The 27,581-nt window shown below is 44.6% G+C and overlaps 1 protein-coding gene across 1 annotated transcript in view; it reads left to right on the top strand.

The window, feature by feature from the left end:
- The first annotated feature begins 866 nt into the window (after nt 1-866).
- LOC311608175 (guanine nucleotide-binding protein G(q) subunit alpha) overlaps nt 867-27,581 on the top strand; it is a 227,633-nt gene continuing 200,918 nt past the window's right edge. The window contains exon 1 of the mRNA XM_084800513.1: nt 867-1,204. Within this exon, the coding sequence (XP_084656639.1) occupies nt 1,069-1,204 (136 nt within the window). The 5' untranslated portion in view covers nt 867-1,068. The remainder of the gene's footprint in view (nt 1,205-27,581) is intronic.

Genomic DNA, 27,581 nt, shown 5'->3' with positions numbered 1-27,581 from the left:
CCCCAGCAAGCCAGCGACAATCCTTTCTCTTCCCCAGAAGAGAGTAGCCCATTTTCTCTAAGACGGGTGTAGGGTCCAGAGGCCGCTCGAGGCAGCTTCTAACCGAATGGCGTTTCAGATAGGAAAGGGCGGCAGGGAGGCCGAGAGGCCCGAGGCACAGCGCGTGGGCACCCGGCAGGGCTCCCGGGGCGACAGCGGCTGGAGGGCAGGCCGAGTCCGCCATATTCCCTTCGACCACGCCCCGGCGGCCCGCGGCAAGCGAAGGTCGGTGACCGCCGCGCCCGGGCTCGCACCGAGGCGGCCGGCGAGCAGGACCGGCAGCCCGGGGGCCGGGGGCGGGGCGAGAAGCGCGCGAGCCTTCCAAGGAGGGGGCCGCGGCACCACCCCTTGCGCTGCGCCCGCCCCCTGCGCCCGCCCTCCCCGCGCCGCCGCCGCCGCCTCCCTCCCGGATCTGTGCTCCAGTTCAGAGAAAGGAGAAAATGTGTGTGTGTGGCGAGGGGGAGGGCGAGCACTGAGCAGCCGCGGCGCGCCTGGCAATCGGGCCGGGTGGGCGTCCAGCGGAGGCGGGGGCGGAGGCGGGGAGCGCGCGGCGGCCGGCTGCCCGGTTTGCGCGCGAGCCGAGTGGGCGCGGGCAGGCCGAGGGCGCCCGGAGCCGAGTCAGGCGGCGGCGAAGAGCGGGCGCGCCGAGCGCGCGGAGCCGTCGGCGGTCGCTCGCTGCGGGGCCGCCTCGGTGGATGAGCTCGGGCCGCTGGGCGTACAGCCTAGGGCAGCATCGGCGGCGGCGCCAGGAGGGCCGCGCGCGCCCCGGGAAGGCGGCGAGTGAGCGCGACCGGGCGAGGCGGCCTTTTCCTCGCGCGCCCCAGGCCCCCGGCCCCGCTCGTCCCCAGCCCGCCTGGGCTGCGGGCCCAGCCGCCGTCCTCATCGCGGCTCCCCTGAGCTCGTCCCTGACGCGCGCCCGGGCGGCGGGGCTCCGCGGCCGCCGCTGCCTCGGGGGAGCGAGGGCGGAGGGCGTGTGTGCGCGCGTGTGAGCAGGGCGCCGGCGGGGCTGCAGCGAAGCACTTCGGAAGAATGACTCTGGAGTCCATCATGGCGTGCTGCCTGAGCGAGGAGGCCAAGGAAGCCCGGAGGATCAACGACGAGATCGAGCGGCAGCTGCGCAGGGACAAGCGCGACGCCCGCCGGGAGCTCAAGCTGCTGCTGCTGGGTGAGTGCGGCCCTTGGGCCCCGGTGCCCCTCGCCCCGGCTCGCCGCTGCCCTCCCCGCGCGCGTCCCCGGCCGGCACCCGCACCCGCGCGCGCGCGCGCACACAGGGGCCGAGGGCCCGGGCTACCCCGCGCGGAACCGCGGCGTGCGCCTTTGGTGTCAACCAGGGCTGTGCTCTGTGCGCCCGCGTCTGCGGGAAGGCTGAGCGTTCGCGCGAGCGGCGCGGGTGGGCGATGGCGTGTAGTGTGGTGGCCGGCCAGCGTCCATTGTGGCGCGTTGTGGGGTGACGAGGGAAGGGTGGAAACGGGGAGCAGACTCAGGACTGGATTCTGCTAGGAAAGGTGCTGTGGTGGACGCCTTGGCTGGCGCTCCTAAGAAACCCGGCTAATGTACCGGGGCAGGGACGGGACGGGGCGGGGCGGGAAGGCTAGCCCATATGTGCTCTACTGTAGCCACTAGGCCACTGAGAGGAGCGACCCCAGAAGAATTGTATGGCCAGTCGATGGTGACAGGCGTCTCTTCTGCACCATTCCTTCCAGATAAAGATGAAGGCTCGAGGAGGGTTGTACTGTGTGGTTGTTGACAGCGGACGGGTATCTTTTGTTTAATGAGGCGACCCAGATGTATGCCTGAATTCACAGCAGTTTCTACTGGAAACCAGCACCGCCTCTCAGTTACTCTCCTGGAAACAAACAGAAACCTTTTGTTTAAAACGGACATTTTAGTATCTTGCCATCTGGGCCCCGAGGAAAAAAAAAACGGGAAGAGTGCGAGAAAATTTCCCTTTAATCTCGTTTAAAAAAAAAAAAAAGGACAATCCAGCATTCTGCTTTAACATGAAGTTAGCAGGAAAATGCTCTTTTAAAATAGGAATTAATATTGATTATTATCTCCGAGAGAATGGTCAGAATCAAGCGATCAGGGTTCACGCACAAGCTAGCATGACATAACTCTAAGCTATTGTGGTAGGAACGGCTTTGCAGGAACAGGCCTGAAAAATGTCTGCACTTCTGTTTATTTGTATGAGTAAAAATAACGCTTCTCAAACATTTCTGTAAGAAAAGGATATTGCATTGTTAGTTCGCATTGGAGAAGCAACCCCCCACCCTACCCCCCTTTGTTATCTGGAGCATTCCATCTGCTGGCTCCAGGAACCCATTACCTTTGGGACTGAACTGCTTATGTACTGGATCGCTTACAGTCAGGAGCAAAATATCATAATCAAAAATGGTTACCAGTGTTGCTTCCTGGCCTTAACTTAGGTCTTACTATCGAAATCAAATTAGGTAAATGTGTGTATATATAAATATGCAGAATTTATAAAGAACAGAAGGCACGGGATTGAATGGAAAGGTGGGTTTCAGGCCAGTGAGGCCAGGGGGATGGGAGTGCTGGGTAAACTTGGCCACCCTCGCCATTCCTGTTACTAATCACGGCTGAAAACAGAGTGCCTTTTCCTCGTTTTAAAAAATTGAGAAGGGGCAAAGCAAGGGCAAGTGGAATAAATACATAGTGTTCCAGTATACAATTAAGAGGAAAAACATGTGTTTTGGAGATTTCTCTGAGACCTGGGTTTTAATTTTCCTTTGTTTACAGTCTTCGTATGTTTGTGTTTAGCGAGGAACAGGGCATTTGAGGTCTTGTTAACCGAACTTATTTGCTTGAAATTTGACAGCTCGAGGTTTCCCAGCAGCTATGAGTTAGGTTTGTCAGAGGGCCTAGGTTTAAATGCCTGAGAGGGGAATACACTTAAGGAGATACTTAAATTACATGCTGTGTGTTTTAATAATATGCCATACTTTTAAAAATGAACGTGGAAACGATTTCCCGAGGGGAAAACCCCCCACAGGTCTACTGCTAAAAAGGTGGTAGATATAAGTGTATGGCAGCCCTCCCCCAAGTTAATATATATTTGAGTAGGGTTCAGCACAGCCCCGCCTCACCCATCAAAGACAGACTGTTGGAGGTGGTAGAACATTTGCTGATTCTTCAGCACCTACATTCATGAGCAGCATTTTAAAAACTCACACAAGTTCTCTTGTCAGAAACAGGAGCCCTGGACGGCACTAGCAATCACTACGGCTCTCAGTCTAGATAGGCTTCTCTCTCAGCTGCGGTACCCACACTATTTGTGAAGTCATGGTAGACACAAAGTGTAAATCTCCCTGTGTGCGAATGGGTATGAGTTCAGCAGAGAAATGAGTGTGGAGCTGACGACCAGGGGTATTTGGGGGGGGGAGGGGCTCCTTCCTGGTCTGCTGCTTAGCCAGCATTCCTCGTATCCTAGGCCTGTCCATTTTGCCAACATCCATCCAGGGGAGATTACAGAATACATCTCATCGCATTTTAAAGTCCTTTTTACATCTCTCATCAGTTATTTACATGGAAGAATCACCCTTGTGTTGCAGTGAAGTTCTCCGTAAAGTTGCCTTCAAAGTTTTAGCTCAAGGCTGACGACACTCAAGGAAAGGGTTTGGTCTGCAGGGGTGCAATGCTTTGCTCACCTAATTATTTACTTATTAATAATATAACAGTATATAAAAAGCCTGGCTATCTGACTAGATAGTCAAGTGTGCCAGTAAAATTTGGTCTCTTTTGAGCCCTTACCTTGCACCTATGCCAGCGTGTCCCACATGTCTTCTACAGCGTTTACACATTTCGTTCTTCGTGAAGAATGGCCTCTGACATTTCATCACAGCCAAGAGTTTCATTTTAACTTAGTAACTTTTGTCTTTTTCCCTCTAGTTTGTTCATACTAACATTTGTTTTCTTTGACACCTCAAAGAAAACTTCGTATTTCGTATAGAATGTGGTAGAAGGGATTTGATACTTCACATTAATTAGGTGTAAAGTACATTGTCATGCCTTCATAGTTGAAATATCGTGACTGTTCAGTAGATACTGCTGCTGGTGGTACATAGATCACCACATTTAATTATTGATTTGTCTTCAAGTCTCTGAGGAACAAATGGCTCTGATTGTCTGCTTTAGGCTATAGATACTCACTGTGAAGTTTTACTCAGTTTCTTGGATATGCCAGCTCTCTCACTGAGCTGTTGTTTTTACATGTGTTTAATATCGTTACTCTGTAGATCTTAGTCATCAAATGGGCAAACCGTTTTTATGGATTCCTCCTATTGAGAAGGAGTTTAGGTGAGTCTTATGTGGAAGAATATATGTATTTGGCTTTTGAAAGGAATTACACATTTCAATATTTTTATATGTTCCATTCAGCAAGCTCATGAGGGTAGAATTGTGTTCGTTTTGTGCAATACTGAATTCTAGCTTCTAGGACAGTATCTGTAAGAGTGGTCTTAATCAGTATTTGCTGAATAAATGATTTTGTGGTCTTGGGGAAAAAAATCACATGTAGTTCTTGAGCCAGTGCGCTACACATGCACCTAAGCATGTTGTATTTTGTGCTGGGTATGTTAGGATGAGAAGAGCTTTTCATATTGGGAATCGAACCTAGCTCCTCAGTGCTCCAACACTGAACCCTTTTTACTTTTTTGAGACAAAGTCTTATTAAGTTCTCTAAGGAAGCTTCAAATTTGGGTCCTCCTACTTCATCCTCTTGGCCAGCTGAGATCGCAGGCCTGTACCACTAGGCCCAGGTCAGTCATGCTTATAGAATGTAAATTAAAAAAAACACAAACAAACCCAGTACATCCTATACTTTGATTATTGTTTATTAGATAAAGGCTAGTTTAAAGCTTTCACATTTTTACTGTATGCTTTTCTCCCCTGGTACATTGATCATATTGAATTTTTAACAGTCCTTCTTTGATCAAACTGATTGTTGTGATTAATACATACAGTGACACGGAGGGACTTAAGCAGGTTAAGTACAGACTGTTTGGAACAGGTATTTCTATTGAAAATTGCAGGTGTAAAGCAAGAACAGACCTGGGAGGCTGGGAGTGGGTCCAACTTAAGTTAGGGAGAGTTTCTTCATGCACATTTAAGTACCCCTCAAATTCCCCCTCAGTCGCTGTCAAGATTGGCTGGCTACCCTGAACCCTTGAATGTAAACATTTTGGAAATACCAGAATATGAGGTTGCTCTAAAGACCAACCAGTTTTTATTTTCTTTTAATCTTTAAAGTGTTGAATATGTTTCTAAATATCAAGACTTACTCAGATGCATTTCCTCCTTAAAAAAAAAAGAAAAAAGAAAAAACAATAAAGTATTTATATCTGAAGGCTGAAATGGGACATCTCTCAGAAACCCATACTGTAGTGCTACCTGTGACAGAGCCTTCAGAGGAAGACTTCATAGAGCTCTGTGGCTTGCCTGGCCCCACCTGTCACATGCCTGTCCGTCCTGGACTCGGATCCATTCTTCATCAGAGACCTTTGGTTAAAGCCGTGCTGAAGGTTATTCTGGGACTTGATTCAGTATGAATCTGTTCAGACATTTGTATGTAGAGCTAAAAAAGGAGAACTAAAGAACTACAATCTAGTAGCCGTTTTGTTTACCACAATAAATTTAGTACCTTCTTTTTTATTTAAAAAAAAAAACCAGCCCACTTCCCCTTTACAAGGTGGCTTATGTTTAGTTTCCAGAAGTGCTCGGTAAAGATAGTTAGGGTTTTCATTTCAGATGAATTTTTAAGGACTTGAAACAGCTTTTATATCTATGGAGCTATGTGTGCTCTGCTAAACTTAGCAGGGAAAAGATTTTTACGATCCAGACAAGCTTTGTATTGGAGGGAAAATGAGCAGGATTTTCCAGGATGAGCTCGCTCCTAGCATCCATATTAGTTTTTCTTTGAAGGCAGCTGTTATTGTTGATGTTAGTGGAGCACTGATTGGGTGTTGAAGAGGGAACGTAGGGAGCAAGGGGATGGGTTGGAAGAGTGGAGCCAGCTCCAGGTTGGGAACCGGTCCTCCTTAAGAAGTCAGGGAGGGGCTGTCTCCTGCAGACCTGGTGTATTGGGTTGAGGGGGATGTGTATTTGTAGCCACGGATTTAAACTTCCGATTTCCTGGCTGAAGAGGCAAGCGGTGACAATTTCCAAAGGGAAACGTCTACAGTGGCTTTTGGGTAATCATTAAGATTTGTGCAGAATTAATCCTAGGAAAGTGTGAAATAGCAACAGAAGAGAAGATGTGTGGTTGTTTGTAATTAAATCTGTGGCAGTGACGGACTACGCAGTAAACAGAGCATTTTCTCTTGTTTTGCTGACTGGAGTAACATGAAGGAGAGCTAGTCTCAGACCTGCACAGACCTGTAAGCAGCTGTTGCTAATGTAATGTCATAGAGGATGTTCTGTGATCACATTTGATTTGCTATGTCATTGATATGTAGAAGTCTGATTTCTTTCTTTCTTTTTTTTAAAAAATATTTATTTATTTATTATGGATAGAATGTTGTATCTGCACGTACAGCTGCAGGCCAGAAGAGTGCACTAGATCTCATTATAGATGGCTGAGCCACCATGTAGTTTGCTGGGAATTGAACTCAGGACCTCTGGAAGAGCAGCCAGTGCTCCTAACCTCTGAGCCATCTCTCCCGCTCCTAAAGTCTGATTTCTTATCTAATGAGTGGCAGTAAGACAAAGGGAGTTATATACACAATGAAAAGATGAATTAGAGCCCAAAGAGGGGCTGTGAGTCTGTATTACACAGAAAAGTAAACAGATGTTAAGGTACTGTGAGCTGCACACTGGATTTGCCATGCTAGTTAGGCCTGTGATTAGCCTTCACACCTAGCTGTCATGTCTAAAGTCAGCACAGACTTTATTTTTTGGTGTAGGGGATTGGTTGAACCCAGGGACCCATGTGTGCCAACCATGTGCTCTACTGCTGAGCTATACCTCCAGCCTCTTTATAGTTCACTATTAAAGAGCAAAATCAGTATTGTCCATAAGTAAAATTTGAAAATCTCTGCACTAAACAAATACCTGCCAATTACTGGAAATAACCAACTTTTCCTCCAGAATTTCTTCCCAGCCGTAGATTAAGAAATAATAGCCACCTATCAGATGTCCACATGAAGAACTGTTAGGCGCTTCTGTGTGCAAACTTATGTATCACGTGAAACGCTGCTTGGCTATGTGCCAGCAGGAAGAACCGAGCCTCCAGGCTTGTTTCTGAGTTGTTGTTGCCTTGCTGTCTGGGTTTTCTGTTACTGCTTCATACAAAAGAAAAGGCAAATCATATTGCAGACTATTGTAGGGGCCTTTCTGGGATTCACTCAGGCAGGGAAAGCAAATTCCTGAGTGTGAGTGCTGTCCTCTGCTTGAATCAGGTCATTTCTTCCTTGTAACCGAGAAACTGTTGATGGCCATTGTTCTGTTTCTTACCGGAAACGGAAGCTCCTGGAGGGCAAAGATGGTGGCTCTTGGATCGTTGCGTCTCAGCGTCACTGGCTGATCATACCCTGGCTTGATTTTCAATAACTAGGGGTGTGGATGCAGCCGAGTTCCCACAAGAAAGCAGAGTAGTGGGAGGGAATGAATGTAAAATTTCTTGCTTTTTTCTAATGGGTGTCATCCATATGGTGTCCCTTTTCCACTCCTCTTTGTTGAGTAGTGGGCCACCTAGGGTCACATGGTAAGAGGCCTTGTGTTTTAGAGGTGGAATGCTTATGGCCTCCTGGCTTCTGGTTCATTTTGTTTTTTTTTTTTGTTTTTTTTTTTCTGCTGAGAATGTTTCCTTGTCACATTGCTTCAGAGTGAAAAGCAGTAGCTGCAGCTGTTGGGGTGGAGTGTTGTCAGACACACAGGACCTCTGAAATCTCAGGATCGCATGCACATTTATGGCAGGGTTAATCTTGCATTGTGACCAGTTGGATCGCTTTAGAAACAAAGTAGTTTCAAGTAAGTGTTTAGTGGATTGTGGTGCGGTTGAGATCTGAGGTGTTATTAATGACACCTCACAGAAGGGAGCAATAATTGATCCACAAATTAAGAAAAAAGAAGTAGAGTGAGGTTTTTTGGCTCTGCTATAGGAAGTGAACATTTATGTTTAGAACTCAGTATGTACAGTCCTTGGAGAACTGAAAACATGAATGAATTGCTTCTTCCAAGAATTTACCTTTCTTTCTTTCTTTCTTTCTTTCTTTCTTTCTTTCTCTCTCTCTCTCTCTTTGTTTCTCTTTTCCTTTGTTTTGTCATTATGATTTCTTTCATTTCTTTTTTGTGTTTTAAAAAACATGTTTTGTTGTTTTTAATATTTCTGACACTGTCTTGCTGTAGGGGCAGCAGCGTTATCTTTGGTCTCTCTGGCATCGCTTGTTCCCTGGCAGCTGCCGCTGTCTGTAGAGGTGCTTGTGATTTGCCTGGCTCTTCTTTAGGCTTACAGCCTTGGGTGCCTCACCCCCTATGAATACTGCCCACCTGTTTATTGCCTCTTCATGCTAGTGAGGGTCCTTACATGTCCCTGTGTGCAGATTTTTCTCAGACTTAGAGGACTTCCCAGTTCTGTCACACATCATATGGCAGTGAGCTGGTGAGGGAAGTTAGGTGTTTTGACACGTTAAAAGAAAGGGGGTTTGTGATGGAGTAAAGGAGACGATTAGCTTTCTTTTGCTCTTTTTACTATGTTCTGCAATGCAAAACACATTACCCAGCAAAATGTCAAAACTTCTTCCTTCTTTTTCCAGAGGGCAGGGACTTGAGATTGGTTCATGATTGCCAGCAGAGAGTTAGTGAGCCAGTGCAGGGTAATCTAATGGGCTGCTGGGTTTGCAGATAGGATGCCCTGCGTTTACTGGAATGGGGAAGGTCCTTGTGGGCTGTCAGCATGTGTGGAGTAACAGCACATCTTCGTTATGCAGTGCTTTTAACACTCTGCTCTCAGACATTTGAGAGCCTTAATAGCATCTCTTTCTGATTGCATTTCCATACAGATCATTAGGGAGGATGTGTTTTTGTTATACCCATTCAGCCAGGGATACACTCTTTTAGGGGTGCAGGTGTGTATCCGTGTGTGTTTCAAGGTGAAGATGCAATAGTATTCTTTTACACATGAATTGATATGTTGGGGGGGTCACTGAATGCTTGTCTTGTAATGAGTGTGTGCTCTTTCTGCACATGGCAGATGCAATTTTCTTCTTGTCCTAGAGAGATGACCCATTTCCTGCAACTTGTTCTAATAATACAGACTGACTTTAATTTTTGCTCATAGTTTGCCCTTAAGAGAATTACAGGGTACTTAAGTGCTTAACTCTCTTCACTCTGTAGCTCTGGTGGTATTGTTTTTGAGGACTGACAAGTCACACAATGATTTGAAACTGGCATGTTGGCTTTGTGAAATAATTAAACACCATTATGGTGCATTTTGCATAGTTATGTATATCTTACTCCAACCTGTAAAAGGCTGTGACAGTTCCTGCCCTAGTGTCTTGGTTTTTATTTTTCTCCCCTATAGAGTGATCTTAGGGAGTAATTCTGTTCATTTGTTTAGTTTGTTTGTTTGTTTGTTTTTTCTATAGAGACATAGAATGAAGAAATTAAATGAGAAAGATCTCCAAGGACTATGTAAACTTAGACGCTCCCTTCTGTTTTGTAACTTTGAACCTCAGTTACTTTCATCTGTGGCCGAGGGTTCTGAGTGTGTGGGGTGGGGAGGGCACCCTTCTCCTTTCATGAGCTTTACAAGGAAGTGTTGCCAGTCTGGTGGGCTCCTGCTGACTGGTTGGATCTTTTCTCCTCTTGCTGCTAGTGGTGATGATGGGTGGGGTAGACAGGGTGCCCAGTAAGCAAGGCCTAAGAATGAGGCCTTAGCTGTCCAGCTGCCTGGCTTGCTGCTGATAGTAGCTGTGTCTTCACAGGGAGTGGTATCACAATCCTTCTGTCATATCAGCAGGAGTCTCTTGCTTCCTGCAGGAAAGGCGATATCCTGGGCGGCACAGGGGCGGAGCTGGGGAGGCCAAGCCTGTGCTCTGCTTAAGCAGGGGTCTTTTCTTTTATTCTCCTCCTCCTCCTCCTCCTCCTCCTCCTCCTCCTCCTCCTCCTCCGCTGCCTCCTCCTCCTCTTCTTTTTAACACTTCCCTTGCCAGCTTCCTCTGACTTGGTCCTTTTGTTGTTATCTCACTGGGTGTTAAGCATTGCTTCTACTAGTTTACAAATAATCTCTGCTCCCCGTTTTCTGGGAGTGATCACTGGTGGGGCTTGTGAGGTGGGCTTTAAGGGTTCGCATTCCAAAGAGGCGGCGGGTGGTGGTGGTGGTGGTGGGGGTAAGAGGGACCGTGCTTTTTTGTATTTGGAGCTAGTAGGAAAGATGCCGCAGTAGGAGCATTTGTGTTATATCCTCATGTCACTGTGCCCTGTCTTCTTGGGCTTCATAGTATACCCAGGAAATTATCTGTGGCAGGGATCTGTAGAGAAAGATTTTCCCACATTTTTGTTTTAGATGGATTTGATACTGTGACCTCTGCACCATTCTAGTTGGCATATACACAGTGAAGAGGACCCTTAAGAAGGCAACTTCCTGTGTCCTTTGTCAGCTTCTGTAGAAGGGCTGTGGTCAAGCAACACTCACTGAGGTCTTAGGAAAACTGAGAAGGGCCAGATTCTGCCAGAGGTGCCAGGCTGGTCACTGACGCTGCCAAGCCCTGCTTTCCTTGGGCTGCTGTCCTCTCATTACTGTCGCATCAGGCTCTTGGCTTTGCTCATGGGTTTGTGGTTGGACAGTGCTAGGGCAAGGACAGTCCCAAGGCAGAGGCTAGAGATGGGCTCCAAGGTGTGGAAAGGCAGAGGGGGTGTTGCTGTGCCTGTGTCTCTACCAGAAGGGAGGCAGGCAGGGGATTAAAGAAGCGTCTTTGCATTTGCTCTGTGGAGAGCAGGCCAGTGCTGCTTCTCCTTCCAGGTCTCCCTCACTACATCTCTCCACTCCCCAGTGCCCTTCCTTTCTCAGAGGGTGAGTCCAGTGAGTGGGTGATGCACAGTCAAGGAAGCTTGGCTTGGATGGGAGGACTGAGTTGCAGTCACTTTCCTGTGGATTAGGTGTACTCAGCACAGAACTCACGTGCAGCAGTCTTGCAAAGAACCATCCACTTTAAAAAAGAAAGTTTGCAGCATGGCTGCACCATGGCTTTTCCTGATTTTGGCTTTTTGTCACCTCTTTCAGGTGTCTGTTCTGAGAACCCTGTTCTCCTGTGATAGGTTATAAGGGTATGTCTTGAGCCATTCTTGTCCAGGAAATGCTTTTTTTTTTTTTTTTTTTAGCTCACTTCTCCTATAGCAGAGCACATTTCAGTTGCCCAAAACAACGAGAAGATAAGCAATATCATGAGCTATTCTTGCCAGAAACAATCATACTCAGGTAGAGGCCTGTCTTGCAGAAAGAACTGAGAAGTTGTAGTCTAGGCCCCTATCAAAGGGCTCATCCCCTTCAAATCTATTGTAGGCTTTTTTTCTTTTTCTTTTTTTAAATTCTAGAGTCTCATGTAGCTCAGGCTGGTCTTGAATTAATTATGTACCTGAACTTAACTGTGTAGCCAAACTTTACTATGTAGCTGAAGTTCATTTTTAAATTCTTCTCTCTCCTAAATTAAGCGCTGGGTTTATAGGCATGGGCTAGCATGCTCACTTCAGTGTAGTGCTGGGGATGGATGCCAGGCCTGCAATTCAGAGCTTCCTGCATTCTACAGTTCTCTAGTGTAGACTTTTAAAAAGATTTCTGAGTGTAGGCCTGCACACTGGGCATTGAGCCCGCGACCAGGCGCTTGCTGTGCCTGTGTTCTTCACCTGAGCCCCCTTCCCTAAAGTTTTGAAGAGTGCCCAGTGTCTGTTTCTAATTGAGACCAGCACTGAAAATGGAGCTGCACCTAACCACAAGACCAGCTGATTGGGATTTCTTGTCTCAAAATGTGTCGTTGATATACCTAGCGACACTCCTTTTTTTCCTTTACCAATAGGTATCAATTACAAATAGCTTCTTGATTAGGGGTGGGGCCTTATGTCTATTTCCCTTACTCAGTGTTGGGACTCCATCTGGCTAAAATTATATAAGTTTTGTGTTTGCTGCCACAGTCTTTGTTATTTTTTTTACGTGCATCGTTTCTTTTGTGTGTAGAAGAAACTACTTCCTTGGAGTCATGTATCATTTCTGGTTCTTAGCATCTTTCCACCGCCCCCTTCTACACAGAGCCCTTACGCTTCGTGGGAGGGGTTTGATGACGGCTTCCTATTCAGGACTGAGTGTTTTGAAGCCTGTCATTCTCTATACACTGTGTAGTTGTGGATCTCTGTATTAATTCCTAGCGAGTGCAACAAAGAGCTTTTTTTTTGATGAGGTTTGACTGACGCTCTGACCTGTAGGTACAGTAGTAGGTCGTTCGTTAGGAGTCATTTTATTGCTGCGCCCATTTGGTAGCATAGCAGTAGGAGGCTTTCCTCCAGGCCCATGACTTACAGAGTCTCAAGTGTTTGGCTGCTTTAGCGATTTCAGGTATGGGTTCCATCTCATGTAGTGGACCTTAAATTCAGTTTTTAAAAAGTGGTTGGTTATTCCCAAAGCATTTATGCTGCTGTTGTATAATTTGCAGCCAGGTCACTGTTGTAGGTCTGTGGGCTTGTAGTGAGGGGAGAGTGGTAACTGCTTTTATTCTGCGGTAGCGTGTATGCTGTCTTCCAGCACTATGAGCGCTAGTCAGTAGAGCGAGGCCTTCTAGCTAGGCACCAGTTGAGGCTCTTCTATATTTGGTGACATAAATAAGTGTTGTCTTTAGCACTAGGGCCTTACTGTCAGGTTGTGGAGAATAACTAAGTGTCTTGGCAGTAGCCTGTGGGTTTTTTTTTACTTTTGGGGGGGTGGTGTTCCATGGGACCCCTTTGTTTCTGCTGTAACCTGGCACTGGAGGCTTTAACTGCTGGCATAAGATGTCTAGTTGGGGCGCTGTCCACCCCATTATATGGTGACTCCATTTTAGGTTCTTTTCTTGTATGTCTCTCTTTTGGGAAGCTATTATAATAGTAGGTTTCCATATGGGTTTTCTTTAGGGTCGTTTGCCACCTCTTCACCCCATCTTACTGGTGTGTGCCACCCCAATTGGCTTAAACATTGCTTTAAACTTGAACATTATTAATGTATTTCTAGAACGTTGAAAGGATGCTCCAGGCCAAAAACTCCATGGGGTATGGGGAGAACTGGTCAGACTGTCCAACCGTATGTAAAATTGTCCTAAGCAGAGGAGTTTTTAGTTGTGTTGAAGCCTCATTTATCAGCGTTTTCTTTGTTACTTCTATTTTCGGTGTCCTACGTTAAGAAACCATGGTTAAAATCTAGGGTCATGAACTCTGTACTTAGAGTTTTATAGTTTTAGATATTGCATGCAAAGTTTTGGTCCAGTAGGGCTCTGGGGGCGGCGGCGGCGGCGGCGGCGGCGGCGGCGGCTTCTTCTTCTTCTTCTTCTTCTTCTTCTTCTTCTTCTTCTTCTTCTTCTTCTTCCTCCTCCTCCTCCTCCTCCTCCTCCTCCTCCTCCTCCTCCTCCTCCTCCTCCTTCTTCTCCTTCTCCTATGTTACTGTGTAGCTCAACTGGCCTCAAAATCATCTCTAACCTCTGTTGTAGTTATGATTTTATCATGCACGCTTGCTTCTTTTTTTTCTTTTCTTAAAGTTTTTCCCTGCAACATACTCGTTTGTCTTTTTCTCTCTTCCTTGCTTCCCTTCCCTCCTCTCTTCTTTCCTTTCCCCTCTCATCCCCTTCCCTTCCCTTTTTCAGTTTTCTTGAGACAGGGTCTCATACAGCCCAGGCTACCTGCCTGATCCTCCTGCCTCAGGCTTCCAAGTGTTGGGATTGCAGGTGAAGCCTTTACATAAAACCTGACTTCCAATTATTGTTTTGATTGTGGACGTCTGTGTCACAGCACTTCATCAGAAGGAAGGCGGATCCATGGCCCTTGGATGCTCTTGTCATGTTCCCTGCTCATTTCCTTTTGTTGTATTTGCTCTAGGATTATTCTGTGGTACTTCTTTCTCTGACTGATTAAAATCCTTCAGTTCTTTAGTATTTTCTTAAATTAGAATTGTTGAAGGCTTTCCATTCTCTTCCTGTTATCTTTTTGTGGATATTCTAAAATTATGATATCCACCATCACTTGCTCTTTCCTCTTTGGTTTTTGGTTTTCTGGGACATTCTCATCGCAGATGTATAGTCCAGGCTGTTCTTGAACTTGTTTCATTATGCTTGGCAGCAAGTGCTTTAACCCACTGAACCATGCTGCTCTCCTGTACTAGGTGTCTGTTGTATTTTCTGTGTTGATAATTTCAAAGTGATAGTTGTTTTGTTTTGTTTGTTTTCTCCTCCTCTTCTTTTTTGTTGTTAAGACAGTTTTACTTTGTAGCCAAGACTAGCCTGGAACTCACAGATATCTGCCTGCTCCGCTCAGAATTAAAGATGTGGCCTCATTCTAGACTATGCAGTCTATTTTTTATTTTTTAGTTTTTGTTTAGTCTTTCAAATCAGGGTTTCTCTGTGTAGCCTCGACTGTCCTGGAACTCATTCTGTAGACCAGGCTGGCATCGAATTCACAAAGATCTGCCAGTGTCTGCCTCCTGACTGCTGGGATTAAAGGCATGTGCCACCCCACCCACCTTATGCAGACATAATTTTAATCTTAATATTTTGGTACCTTACATAGCTTTCCGTAGCACTGTGCCCACATTATTCTCAGCTTATCAGCTTCAGAGAAGAAAGTATCTATTATGTTTCTGCTGTGTGCAGGTAGAAGCCTTGCTTATCTGAATCAGCAGTGGGCATACTGTTCTCTTCGAGTTCAGTGTGCTGTCCAGGGCGTTCGATCTCTGTTGGAGCTACCCAGCTCAGACATAAATACTAATAAGCTGCTATGGCCATATTCAGATAAACCTCTTTTTGTGAAAACAGATACTCTAGCTGTAACCTACTGGTCCCTGATAATTATTTCTAATGTTCTCTGCTTTCCCTGGTGTTTTATTTTGTGTGTTATGCATTTTATTTCTCTTGTTTATTGTAAACACGTGGGCAGTACAGCATCTTACTGGTGAGTGGTAACAGTGGCACATTTTAATTTACACATATTTTATTTCTGTAGCAGTCTTTTCAAGACAGCAGTAAATGTGTGGAATGATGAACGGCCTAAGAATATTATAAAACTGTTAATTGTTAAGGGCATTTTTTTTCTAGGTCTGTGTTTTATGGATGATCTTAGTGGCTAAATGTAGAAAAACCTGAATTACCTTAGTTTGAATATAACCGGAATTTGTCAGTAGGCTCTTCAGGACTGTTTCTCTTGTTCACAGAGTTAACCCTTGCTTCCTTCGTTCTGCTTCTGTCATGGGAACAGCTACCTGACTGTTCGGACATATCCTAAACTTCCTGGCTTACTCCTCTGCTGCTGCCTCCCCCTTGCCTCAGTGGCGTTTGTGTGGTCTCTGCATTTGAGCCTGCCCATAGTCTGTGTTAACTTCAGTGTTTGGAAGATGATTGAACAAAATTTCTTAAAGTTCCACAGGGTAGGGTTCATATTTCACAGTGTTTTAAAGAACTCCTTAATGCTTTTGATTTCATATTGAATATTGCAATCAGCACAAGAAATGATTGCAAGTTAAGTCTAAAGAACTTCACCCAAGTAGTAGGACATGTGTTGCTTGTTATTTTGTTTCTTTTGAAAATTTTATTATATGTGTGTTTTGTATGTATTAAAACATTTAGCATGAGTTCTGTGTTTAAATGAATATTCTTTCACCATCTCTGTCTCTCAGTACTGGGGATTGAACCCAGTGTCTTGTGTACGCTAGGCAGGCACTCTATTGAGGTATATTTAAAAAAAAAATAAAGTGTCCATGACTGAAGTAATTTATACTGATTTGCTTGAGTATAGGAGGCAAACATAACATCTCTTTTATATCCACATTATTGTCACATGGTAGATGACCCTGTCAGTCAGTCTGAATATTTTTTCTTTGTGATTTGCCTTTTCAGATTTGTTTCTATAACACTGGGGCTTAACAACATCAACGGGTCACTCCTCTCTGTTTTTCCCTTATTATTTGTCCCTAAATACTCTGAACCCATTCCACATATACACTTATCCTGTGGTTCAAGGATTTTCCCTAATGTATGCTTTTCTTTTCACACTAACATAGTAACTTTTTTCTTTAGTTAATCACACTAGTCATTCATAACTGGGTTTCTGTAGCTTCTCAAACTGTCAACTTCTCTCTAATTGCTTCTCTCTTCCCTCCTGTGAGATTTGCTCACATTGTCTGTATCACCGGCTTGGCAGGGCTTAGCATAAAAAGAACAAGTGCCAGTAATTTGGGGCTGAATGAATGAAGTGCCTGTTGCATATTATCTCCGAACTCATGTTTAATTTTTGCAAGTTTTTCCTTCTCATTCTCTTTTGCAACTCTCTGGCAGTTTCTGTTGTACCATCTCTTTGTGTCCTATTTCAGCAGTGCACATTTTCTTCTGAACCAGTTGATTTGTCTTCAGTTTCTAGAATCCAGGGGATTGTTTCCGTGTGTGTGTGTGTGTGTGTGTGTGTGTGTGTGTGTGCGCGCGCGCGCGCGCACGCGCGCGCACACACACACACGCTATAACATGACTTTATTTTCTTTTAGGAATGTTCCAGAATTTGTCCAGCTTGTTTGTTCAAGAACAGGGCACAGGGGATGGGGGTGGGAGGGCAGAGTCTCACTGACCTGGTTCTGTACTTGTCCTGCCTGAGTTCGTGTTTTTTCCCTGTCACTGGTGGGAGATCGTGGTGTGTGTTTTATTTTCAGCTCCTTTCTCAGGAGAGCGGAGTGAAAAGGAGCACCAGCTCTGGGTGAGTCTTTGAGGTTCGATTCCCTATGTTGCTGACTCCTCCCCTAATTCCAGCTGTTTGGGTGAGCCAAGATCTGTTGAGAGATGGTTTCAGACAGCCTTGCTGTTGGGAAGATCTTTGTTCTCTGATGGCGAGTAGGTGTTGGCATATCAAACAAACGCTTTGCCAATGCAGGATTGCGTCTAGTCCTCAGCTCCTGAGTTAGGTGAACCCAGAGGGAAGACTGGCGTGGGTGGACTTTATAGCTTTCTTAAGTACCCCTTCCCTGAATTAGGATAGGTCGGAATTGGAGACTCCAGGGTGGAGACAGCAGGGATTTGAGATTCTTTCTTCACACACTTCCCTTATTATTGTTTTTATGAGTAGAGGTACAGTGTGTAGACACTGCCAGGTCCACTTGTACGATCTGTCACTAAGTCCTAAGCTATTGTTGACTTAGGTAAAGATTTCTTACCTTTTCTTTTTTAATTTGTTTTGAGGAATAGAAAGGTGTTTCCCCTCCTCCCCCCTAGGAAGGTAGGAAAGAAAGAAGGGAGGCAGAAAGACAGGGTCTCATTATTATGTAGGCCTGGTTGTCCTAGAACTCATTATGTAGACCAGGCTGATCTCAAACTCACAGAGATCCTCCTGCCTCTGCCTTCAGAGTGCTGGGAATAAAGATGTGCACTCCTGGGCTAGAGAGATGGCTCAGAGGTTAAGAGCACTGCCTGCTCTTCCAAAGGCCATGAGCTCAAATCCCAGCAACCACATGATGGCTCACAATCATCTATAATGAGATCTGGTGCCCTTTTCTGGTGTGCAGTCCTTACATGCAGGCAGAGCACTGTATACATAATAAATAAATAAATCTTTTAAAAAAAAAGTTCACTCCATGCCCTGCCAAAGTTTTAGCAAACATTGTGTTTGTTCATTTCTATGGGGTTCAGTATGGCAGTTTGTAATGATAAGTCTGGAGACTTGCATCTAAAAGCACTGTGCCATCTTAAGTCTGCTTGAGACTTGATGACTGTAATTAACAAATGTGAATCCTTCCCAGAGAGTTATAATTACAGAATCACTGTTAGGAATGTATTGTAAAGTCCAAACTTGCACCCCATACTTGGGTTGCCTCTATAATATCTTCAGTTTGTGTTAGTCTGTCCCCTTGAACAGGCAGTGGGATTAATTGTGTTTAGTTATCTGTTTGCTAGAAAGCTTTCATACATCCATCTGGGATTTATTTGTAACTAGCTTCAGGCCCCATGCCCCAGAGTAGGTAGATTGGAACTTACTGGAACATACCTAATTTTCCTAATAATTGAAGTTGGCCACATGGTGCTCCCTGGAACTTCTTTATACAATATCATGAGCTCTGTCCACCATTTCTTAGGAAATAGAAACCAAAGCTTGCCTTTGATTACCTTAGTTTTTCTTCAAATGAAAAAATGCCTTCGTGTGCAAATAACACAACATAAGGTGTGATAAAGTTGGAGTATACACTACTTTTGTATCATTCTCTGAACTAAGATGCATATGACTCTACATTTTTTTGTTTTTTCCCAAATGACTCATTTTAGGAAGTTTATAGCAATTTCAAGTGCAAAAGGTGTTTTCTTTCTACCTTCCCTGTCTCGGACCCTGGTAGTTGATACACATTTTTTGCTTTTCTCATTGTAGTTCTCCCTGCCTAGTCTACTTTGTGATCTGTGAATGATAAAACAGTTTTCGGTATTTCCCTACATCGTATTCACGTGCATTTATTTCCTCTTCTAAATTCCTGAGAGTACTTTTTTTGTAGTGAATTTTATTCTTATTCTGTAGGACTATCCACCCAGGATCAAGTTCATTTAAGCTTTATCTCCAGACTTCTAGTGTTTATGATCCTATCCAGTTCGTTATCAAAAGAAAGTAGATATACCTATTAGGATAGGTTTCATAATTACATTTGGATTCTCCCCCCCATAAAACCCCACTCTATTATTCATACCCCTGTGAAAACTAGGAAAAGTAAAAGGTTTCAGGACAGCCAATATGGTCGATCCTATACTGCTAGTGCCCAGGATGCAGGAATATAATGATGAGTTCAGGATCAGTCTTGGCTGCATATTGAAACCTAAAAAGCCACTTAAGCAAAGGCTGGGGAGGGATGGCTCAGTTGGTCAGGAGCATGCCAACCACAAAGACCCTGGGAGTCCACGTGAGAAGCCAGGCATGTGTTTGCCACTCATTCCTATGTTGGGGAGAAGGAGACGGGCAGATCCTTGGAGCCAGTGCCCAAGGATTGACACCCAAGACTGACCTCTGCCTTCCATACACATGTTCACTCCTACATATGTACACATATATAGACTTCAGGATTGCTATAACCCCACTGTTCAGTATGAACTTAATTGATTTCAGAGTTTGGATGTAGGGTTTTTTTGTTTTGTTTGTTTGTTTTTTACTTACCTAGAGTGTATAAAGCCAAAGTATATTAATAATTTGACATAAGAGTTTTGAGCTCTGTAGTAGGTATAAAAGGGAATAGAGAAATCAAGAGGAGGGATACCTGCCTGTCCTTGGCTATGGCCTGATCTCTTTGTCACAGGAGGCAATCATCTGTCTCCGTCTGACTGGACTCCCTGCACATTGTGGTGGTGGTGGCGGCGGCAGCGGCTATGGGCATCAGCGGCTGTGGGCATCAGCGGCTGTGGGCATCAGCGGCTGTGGGCATCAGCGGCTGTGGGCATCAGCGGCTGTGGGCAGCAGCGGCTGTGGGCATCAGCGGCTGTGGGCATCAGCGGCTGTGGGCATCAGCGGCTGTGGGCATCAGCGGCTGTGGGCAGCAGCGGCTGTGGGCAGCAGCGGCTGTGGGCAGCAGTGGCTGTGGACAACAGCATGCCTTGCCATGTAGCACTCTTGCTGGATGCAACCTCTTATATCCTGAAGTTTACAGTGCCAAGTACTTCATAATGACCATATTAAGGAAGGAAGAAATTTTCCTCCTCTCCCTCTTCCTTTGAATTGTAGTTTCCATGTAGAAGAAAAGGAATGTTTAAAGAAGAAAATTTTATCCATTTGTTTTCTAGTCAAATTGTTATAATGCCCCCCATATGAGGCTTTCTCACTCTTTCTTCCTTCCTTCCTTTCTTTCTTTGTATGTATCTATCTATCTGTCTGTCTGTCTCTCTGTCTGTCTGTCTATCTATCTATCTATCTATCTATCTATCTATCTATCTATCTATCTATGACAGCCTTGTGTACCTTAGTCTGACCAAATAATCAAGACAACTTTGAACTTGTGTTCCTCCTGACCTCATCTTTTAAGTTCTGAGGTTATAGGTATACGGGGTACAGGTCTGTGCCATTATGTTCACAGGTTCATCCTAGGCAAACACTCTGCTTGCTAGTCTGCGTACCCAACCCCAGGCACGTGATTCTTAAAAGAGAGAAAGCCAGTTTACAACTGTATACTTTACACATTTTCACACCATGCTACATTTTTAGCACTATCATTAGCTGGTGTCAATGTTTAAATTTCTCATTTAGGAAATTGGATAGTTGAGTGAAAGTTGTTGCATTCAGTGTGTGTGTGTGTGTGTGTGTGTGTGTGTGTGTGTGTGTATGTGTGCAGGAATATATGATTATTTAGTATAAAATAGATTTCATTCTCCTGGAGATGGTGGGAGTGGTAGCAGGGGAGGGGCTGATAGTAACTAACTGAGCTTTTAACCTCCCTTGACCCCTGTTTCTTAGCAGATGCTGCCTTAATCAGGTGCTGACCCAGCCCATTTGGTTATGGGCCACACAGAAGACCCTTTCCTCAGTGGATACATACTGATTCCTGGAGAGCGGTCAGCCCAGGACATTGCTTTTTTCTAAAGTGTAACAGAAAAGATGAGTCTGTGAAGACCTGAGCGTATCATGGTGGGTCTTCTGGAACGTTCACTTTTCTCACATCCATGTTCTAACTAAGCCCCTTCTCTGCTTAGCTTCTCAGATCAGGTGAGCTTGGGCACACTCAGGTGCCTGGCTGTATACAAACGTTTTTCCTAACCTGTTCTTTATAGCTAGTTGAAATGCCCAAACCTACTTTTGTTTCCTTTTACGTCCATGAGAATTGTGCGTGTGTCTTTTACAATGGGTCACTCTTATAATTTGGCTATGATTAACACATATATTTATTACTTTCTGGAGGTTGCCTTTGGAAGCCAAACCTGAATTTTAAAATGTGCTGTGTGCGTGCAGCTAGATCTCCACCCTTCTGGGAGAGCTAGGGTGGGGAGTGGTGGAGTCTGCAGTGTGATTCCAGTGATCAGTAAAGTAGCTGGCTCTTCTGACATTTACTTTGGACAACTGAAGGAAGCTAGCCCTTCTCCCTCAGCTGAAATTACAGGTTTGTGGCTGCGTGGACCCTAGCCTCTGTATGTTCTTGCATGTGAATTTGGCAAGATCAGACGGTGCAGAGGCTGCTGGGTTCTTTTTTGTCTTCCCTGTTTTCCAGTGGGTGGCTTGCTTGAGTAGGCGAGTACAGCGAATATATTCATCGGCATCAGAACCTGTGTTTATAAGATTATATTTCTTCTATTAAAATGTTTTAGCTTAAAGGTTTCCATTTTCCAAAATGTCCTTTGTTTGCAAAACAAACAAAAATACTTTTGGATTGCTCTTCATCATGTTTTCAAGTGTTCTTTTACTGCTGAAAATTAAAGAGGCAAATATTAGCCTTCTTGTATTAGTCTGTTTGTCCTTTTTAAGGACTGTGTGATGAGGTAGGTTGGGGATAAACCTCATTTACTCTGAAAACGTAAAGCTCCTTTTAGACTACTAGGATTGCGGACAATACACCTCTGGCAGTTCCCACCAGACACCTGTGGGAGACAGAAAAAGCAGAAGCAGGTTTGTGCCTTACTGTCTGGCAGACAACTGTTTCTCTCCCCCTCCTCCCCCACGGTTTCTCTGTGTAGCCTTGACTGTCCTGGCCTCGCTTTATAGACTAGGCTGGCTGGCCTTGAACTCACGGAGATCTACCTGCCTCTGCCTCCTTGAGTGCTGGGATTAAAGGCATTGTTTGGTTTTTTTGAACGCATTCATAAAGGACGTATTTTTTTTTTGGCTCCATATCTTAGTGAAAGAAGACAGTTTTTCTAAAATGAGATCTTCTGAGGCAGAGGACAATATATTTTATATTGACATAATTGCAGCCAGATAAGTAATATGTAATTACTTAAATGATTATAGTGATATAATTAAATAGTAAAGTATGTAATCCATGTTTTATGTTTTATAATCATAGTGGATTTGTGTTCTGTTTTATTACCCTGTGAAATTGGCTGACACATTACAATAAATTTACTTGACAAAAGCAGTCACACATCTACCTTTCCTAGACTTCCCAGAATACCTACCTAGTCTGACTGGTAGAGGCCCTGGGCATCTTAATCCAGAACATGATTAAAACTTAAGTTCTAAGATTCCATTTCGACCCTGTGCCCAAGAGAGCTCACATAGCAAGCCTACTCTGCGAGGTGGTCTCTGGGGAGGGGGCCGTCCAAGAGTGGTTCCCATCCTGGACTGGGACAAACAATGCACTTAGCACTGAGCCTCTGCTGACCTCTTGGGAGTCTGGCGGTCTGCTAGGTGCTAGACAATGCATTTGTGCCCAATCCCAAGTAGAAACCCTGGACTCACAGAGGCCTGAGGTGAGCACGAGCTGTTACACATGGTTGTGGGGATATTGTGTGCATCTTGTATGGCCATGCTTTGTGGGGATCTGCTAAGACTCGGCGCTGGTCTCGGTCGGACTCTGCTCAGGCTCCGTTTTCTTTGGATGATGATGGTAGCTGTAACTGAATACTTCTATAAGCTGAGTTCCTGTGAACCCACTGGTGCTCTTCCGGCTCTCAATCCCACCTCCTGAAGGCCTGTTTCCACCTCGTTTATCTGGAGTGCTTGGGATCAGTGATGGTCACAGGCGTGTTAGGAGGAGTGTATGAGGTGTTGAAAACACCAAGTAATATGGTCTGGTCAGTGCTTCCTGTACACAGAAAACTCAGTTGTATACTCTTCAGGGAGTGTTAGCCCCTCCCTCACACAGAGCTGGTGCTCATGGACTGAGTTTACAAGAGTGACGGTTACCGGGGAGGGGCAGAAATGCCTACGTTTTTCACATTGCTCTGAGGTTACTCCTCTTGCACTATATTGATTATGGATGTCATCAATTGAAAATTTTCATTACTTCCTATTACTTGCAAAGTAAAGGCTAGAGACTCTTATCTGTTGGTCAGGCAGTGTCAGATCTGGCCTTCCCTTTGTGACTGTATTTCTCCCTGTTGTTTCTGGCAGCTGCTAACCTCGGGTTTCCTCCTCATCCCATTCTCATAATTGGCTCTGCCCTTCGCTCTGGTTCCTGGAAAGCCTGCACTCCTCCTTCCCACGCCCTACCCATTTTTCAAAGCCCATCACAAATTCTATTTTATTTTTGTTTTTTCTCAGCTTCTTTTTCTTGTAGTCCCTTGACCTCCTGCTCATTTGTCATTAATTTTCTTTTTTTAATTAATATTTTTTTTTAGCATACAGTGTTTTTATAATATGTGCCAGCACACTTCCGCACTCTACTTCCGCACTCACCATTTGTAATCCCCCTGTCTAAGACCCGTTGGGCGTGGGGTTGCATGCTTTGTGATCCCATCCATCCCTTGGAAAGCTAGAGTCAGAAGCATCAGGAGTTCAAGGTCAGTGTAAGTGGGAGCCCAGCCTGGCCTATGTGAGACCCTCTGTGTAACCCTCCTCCTGGGTGTGTATGTATGCATGTGTGTGGAGGCCAGAGGTCAGCCTCTGGTGTTCCTCAGGTGTTGTTTCCATTGGTTTTTTTAACCGGTCTTCTGCTAGCCTGGAACTCTCCAACTAGTCTAGGCTGGTTGGCTTTGGCCTTCAAGTCCCAGGGATTAACTGTCTCTGCTTCCACCTTGGATTACAAGTATATGCCTCTCTGCCTAGTTTTTAACTGCACCTTCTAGATACTGCTGGCAGAGCTCTTCCCAGTCCCAAGACCCTTTTTATTTTTCATTTACTTTCTAAACTTTCACTTTTTTCTTTGATCATTAAGTCCAGTGTTTCATAAATCTCCCAGGACTTGAAACTTCTCCATGTCTTCTATGAAAGGAGCCATTAAATGCTTATTCGGTACCTCCTATGTATCTAGTTCTGTAATAAGTGCTGTGGTTAATGGAAATAGATTCTCGGTCTTCAGTGCGTATTGAAGAGAAGAAAGATAGTCAAGATGGTAAAGATTAGGAGGGGAAATAGTTAAGTTTGCTAACCATCGATGTCTAGTTTTTCCCTCTTAGCCATAATGCTGTGCGTTCCCTCTTACTATTAGTGTTTAGAAGTTGTGGGTTCAAGCTCCCAGTTAAAAAGCCTCATTACTGCCAGGTACAGGAATTGATTTATGTACAGAATTGTGGCCTTGATGCGGCTTGGGGATATTGCAAAGAATGCACAGCCTTTACAGCCTTCACATCATCCTTAGAAAGTAGGCTGGTGGAGAAAAAGCTGCAAGGAGATCACAGACTTTGCGGATGTTTTTCTCAGTTTCCAAGGTCTGGTTTGGGGTTTAGATAGCGGTCTGCTGTAAAGTCAGAAACCAAATGAACATTCTTAGTGTTTTTTTTTTTTCTTTTTTCTTTTCTTTCTTTCTTTCTTTCTTTTTTTTTTTCTAGCTTGGGACTGGATTAAGCTTAGGGCTTCTTTCTCTTTTTTCTTTTCTTTTCTTTTTATTTTGAGACAGGGTTTCTTTGAAAGCTTTAGCTGTCCTGGACTCGCTTTGTAAACTAGGCTGGTCTTGAACTTGCAGCAGTCCACCATGCCTGACGCTTAGGGCTTTTTTTTTTTCCTTTTTAAATTTATTTTTATTTTTATTTATTTGTTTATTTTTTTATGTTTTCTTTTTTTCCGCTTAGGGCTTCTTAAAGCACACCAGGTAAGCATTCTGTCACTAATCTACACTCCCAGTCCTTTTTACATTTTAAAATCTGAGCTTGGGTTTTTTATAAATTACATGCTGAACTCAGCTCTATGTCCAGGCAGGGTTCGAACTCAAGGATCTTCATGCTTCAGCATCCAAAGCAGCTGGCACCACATGCCTGAGCCTGAGCCTGGCACCCATGCAGGTCCTTCTGCATTCTCATCCTTGGGTCTGTAAATATTACAAACACTTATAAACACTTATTATACAGTCTTCTAGACTTTGTGTCATCTGGTCTTAGACAACTGATGTCCCCTCTGCCCATAGCTTTTTTTCTGGGATGTTACTTCAGGGAGTAAGTGATAAGAGATTGCCGCTGGAGGAGGATTTGTGACTTCCCCTGCTTTATTCTCATTTACTGAGTAGTACTGTAGGGAATGGTTGACTGCTGAAAGGAAAAGAATGCAAAGAGAAGTGCCAGTTAGAAGAATGATGCTGCTTTTTAGTGATGACCTGATGTGACATCTTTTTATTTCTTCTTCTATAAATACCCAGCCTTCGTGTTTTGTGATCCTCTTCCGCGTGTGATTTTATCTGCAGCACAGGGAATGACTGTGAGGTAGGTGTCCATTGTGGCACTGTGGCTGCAGTTAGCTCTGTTATGCCCTAGCCTCTCTGCTTGTAAACCAAGGACAGTGACTTGCTTTTGTGGGCTGTGGTGCAGAGTCCGTATGTGATGAAGACTCAAGGGGCCTCAGTAAATGTCCCCAGTACTCCAGGTGATAGAAGTGGGACCAGTGGAGAAATTCCATCTTTAAACATTAAACAAAAGGAAAAAAAAAAAGAAAAAAAAAGGAAGAAGTATAAGGTTTGAGAACTCAAAGCAGTGTTCATGTTTATAATTTAATTGACCCAGCGCCTTGTGGGTATGGGCAGCAGATCTCTGCACAGAGTGGGCTCACTCTGCTATTGGTGATATTTCTTGGTACAGTCAACAAACACTGCTTTCTGTTTCCCACCCAAACCCTAAGACCTGTTGAACAGAACTAGTCATCAGTGCACAGATGGTTCTGGAAGATGCCTCTCGTTACGTGGCTACTATAGGGTTGTTCTAGTTTGCTTTGGCTCTAGGGATGGAACGGAGGAAGGAGCTTGCGCGTGAGCCTGCCACTGAGCAAGATCCCCCCAGCTCTGGATTTTTGTTTGTTTGAGATGGGCTGTCACTGCAGCCAGCGCTGGCCGGCCTGGACTTAGAAGGCCTGCCTCTTCGCCAGCAAGTTGGGATTAAAGGCGTGCACTACCACACCGGACTTCTCTGTGTGTTCAGTCTTCCATTTGTTGCGATTGTGTTTGATATTAATTATTTTGAGTCTCAGCGTTGATTATATACTCTTAAAACTTTTTTTCTCTGTGTTTTAGGATGTATCTAAAAGGTTATATTTGTTCTACCAAATTGAAAGATGAATAGTAAAAAAATTTCCTGGTTTCCTGTTTACTGCGTTCTGAGCAAGCGTTTGCAGTTGCTTTCTAAAATAATCTTAAATTAGTGTTGTGAAACTTTGTATTGCTAGTCCTACATTGGAGATCTTCAAAGAATTGTTATGCTGTTGGTGTAGTCTGTGCCAGCTAGGTGACATGTAATTATGCATTTCTGTGCTTTGCTCTTCCTGTCCTCTGCCTGTGTCACCAGACGAGCTTTCTTTGTTATAGGCATGGTTATGTTAGTGGTCACCTCTTTCACTAGGATCAACACAAGCATCCCTTGTGCCTGGCTCTCCTGACCTTTCTTCCCTTAGACTTAGGTGATGCAGCGCCCGCTGAAGCGTCTCTCCTAATGATGCAGGGGAGACAAGCAAAGCTTCTGTTGTTACTGTCTGGATCTGAAGCCTGATTTCCTAATACATGGGCTGTTTCCTAAGCCTACTGTCATAAAAAAAATTTTTTTAATGACTACATTAGATTTCCCTTTAAGTCAACCTATAGTTTTCAGTCCACAGGGGAAAAATGAATTGTGTATGCTGATAGCGTCTACTGTCACCCCTAATTTAAGATATTATCTTAGGTTTTATCCATACTTTATATTCTGTAGTATTTGAAGGTATCTCGGATGATTTTAAGAAAATCTTTTAAGAAAAGTGTCTTATTCCACAAGTAAGCTTCTCTGCTGATGTTCGTTTGTAGCCCCTCTCCTTTCTTCTGTTGTTGTCTTAAAGACAGGAGTCGCTCTGTATCCCTGGCTGGCCTGGAACTTTGTCAAATCAGAGATCCACTGCCTCTGCTTCCTGAGTGTTGGGATTAAAGTCAGTACCATGCCTGGGCCTCTTTTAGTATTGTCTAAGCAGACTGCCATAGTTCCCCACAAGGGAACTAATCCTTTCTTACTGGAAGCTGCTCTGTTTCGTTTGTATTGGCTTCCAGTTTCCCATATGTGGTGGATCTCTGTAGGATACTCAAGCTTTTGAGTCGGCTTAGCCCTTCAGTAATAGCAAATCATTTCTTACTCCTTTTCATCTGTGTACCTTAGGTTCCCAGCACAATGGCAGGCCACAGTATAGGTGGTCAGTCAATATTTGCTGAAACAAACAGGTTTCCCAAAGACTCGCCTTTGTTTTGACGAGTCACCTGGCAGAAGAGTGAGGTGTTTATGCTGATTTTGCTGTGGCGGCCTGGTCTCTTAGTTCTCACACAGATTGGC

Source organism: Acomys minous (assembly GCF_964271855.1).
Source record: "Acomys minous genome assembly, chromosome: 2".
NCBI lineage: Eukaryota > Metazoa > Chordata > Mammalia > Rodentia > Muridae > Acomys > Acomys minous.
This window is presented reverse-complemented; position numbering and strand designations above follow the sequence as displayed.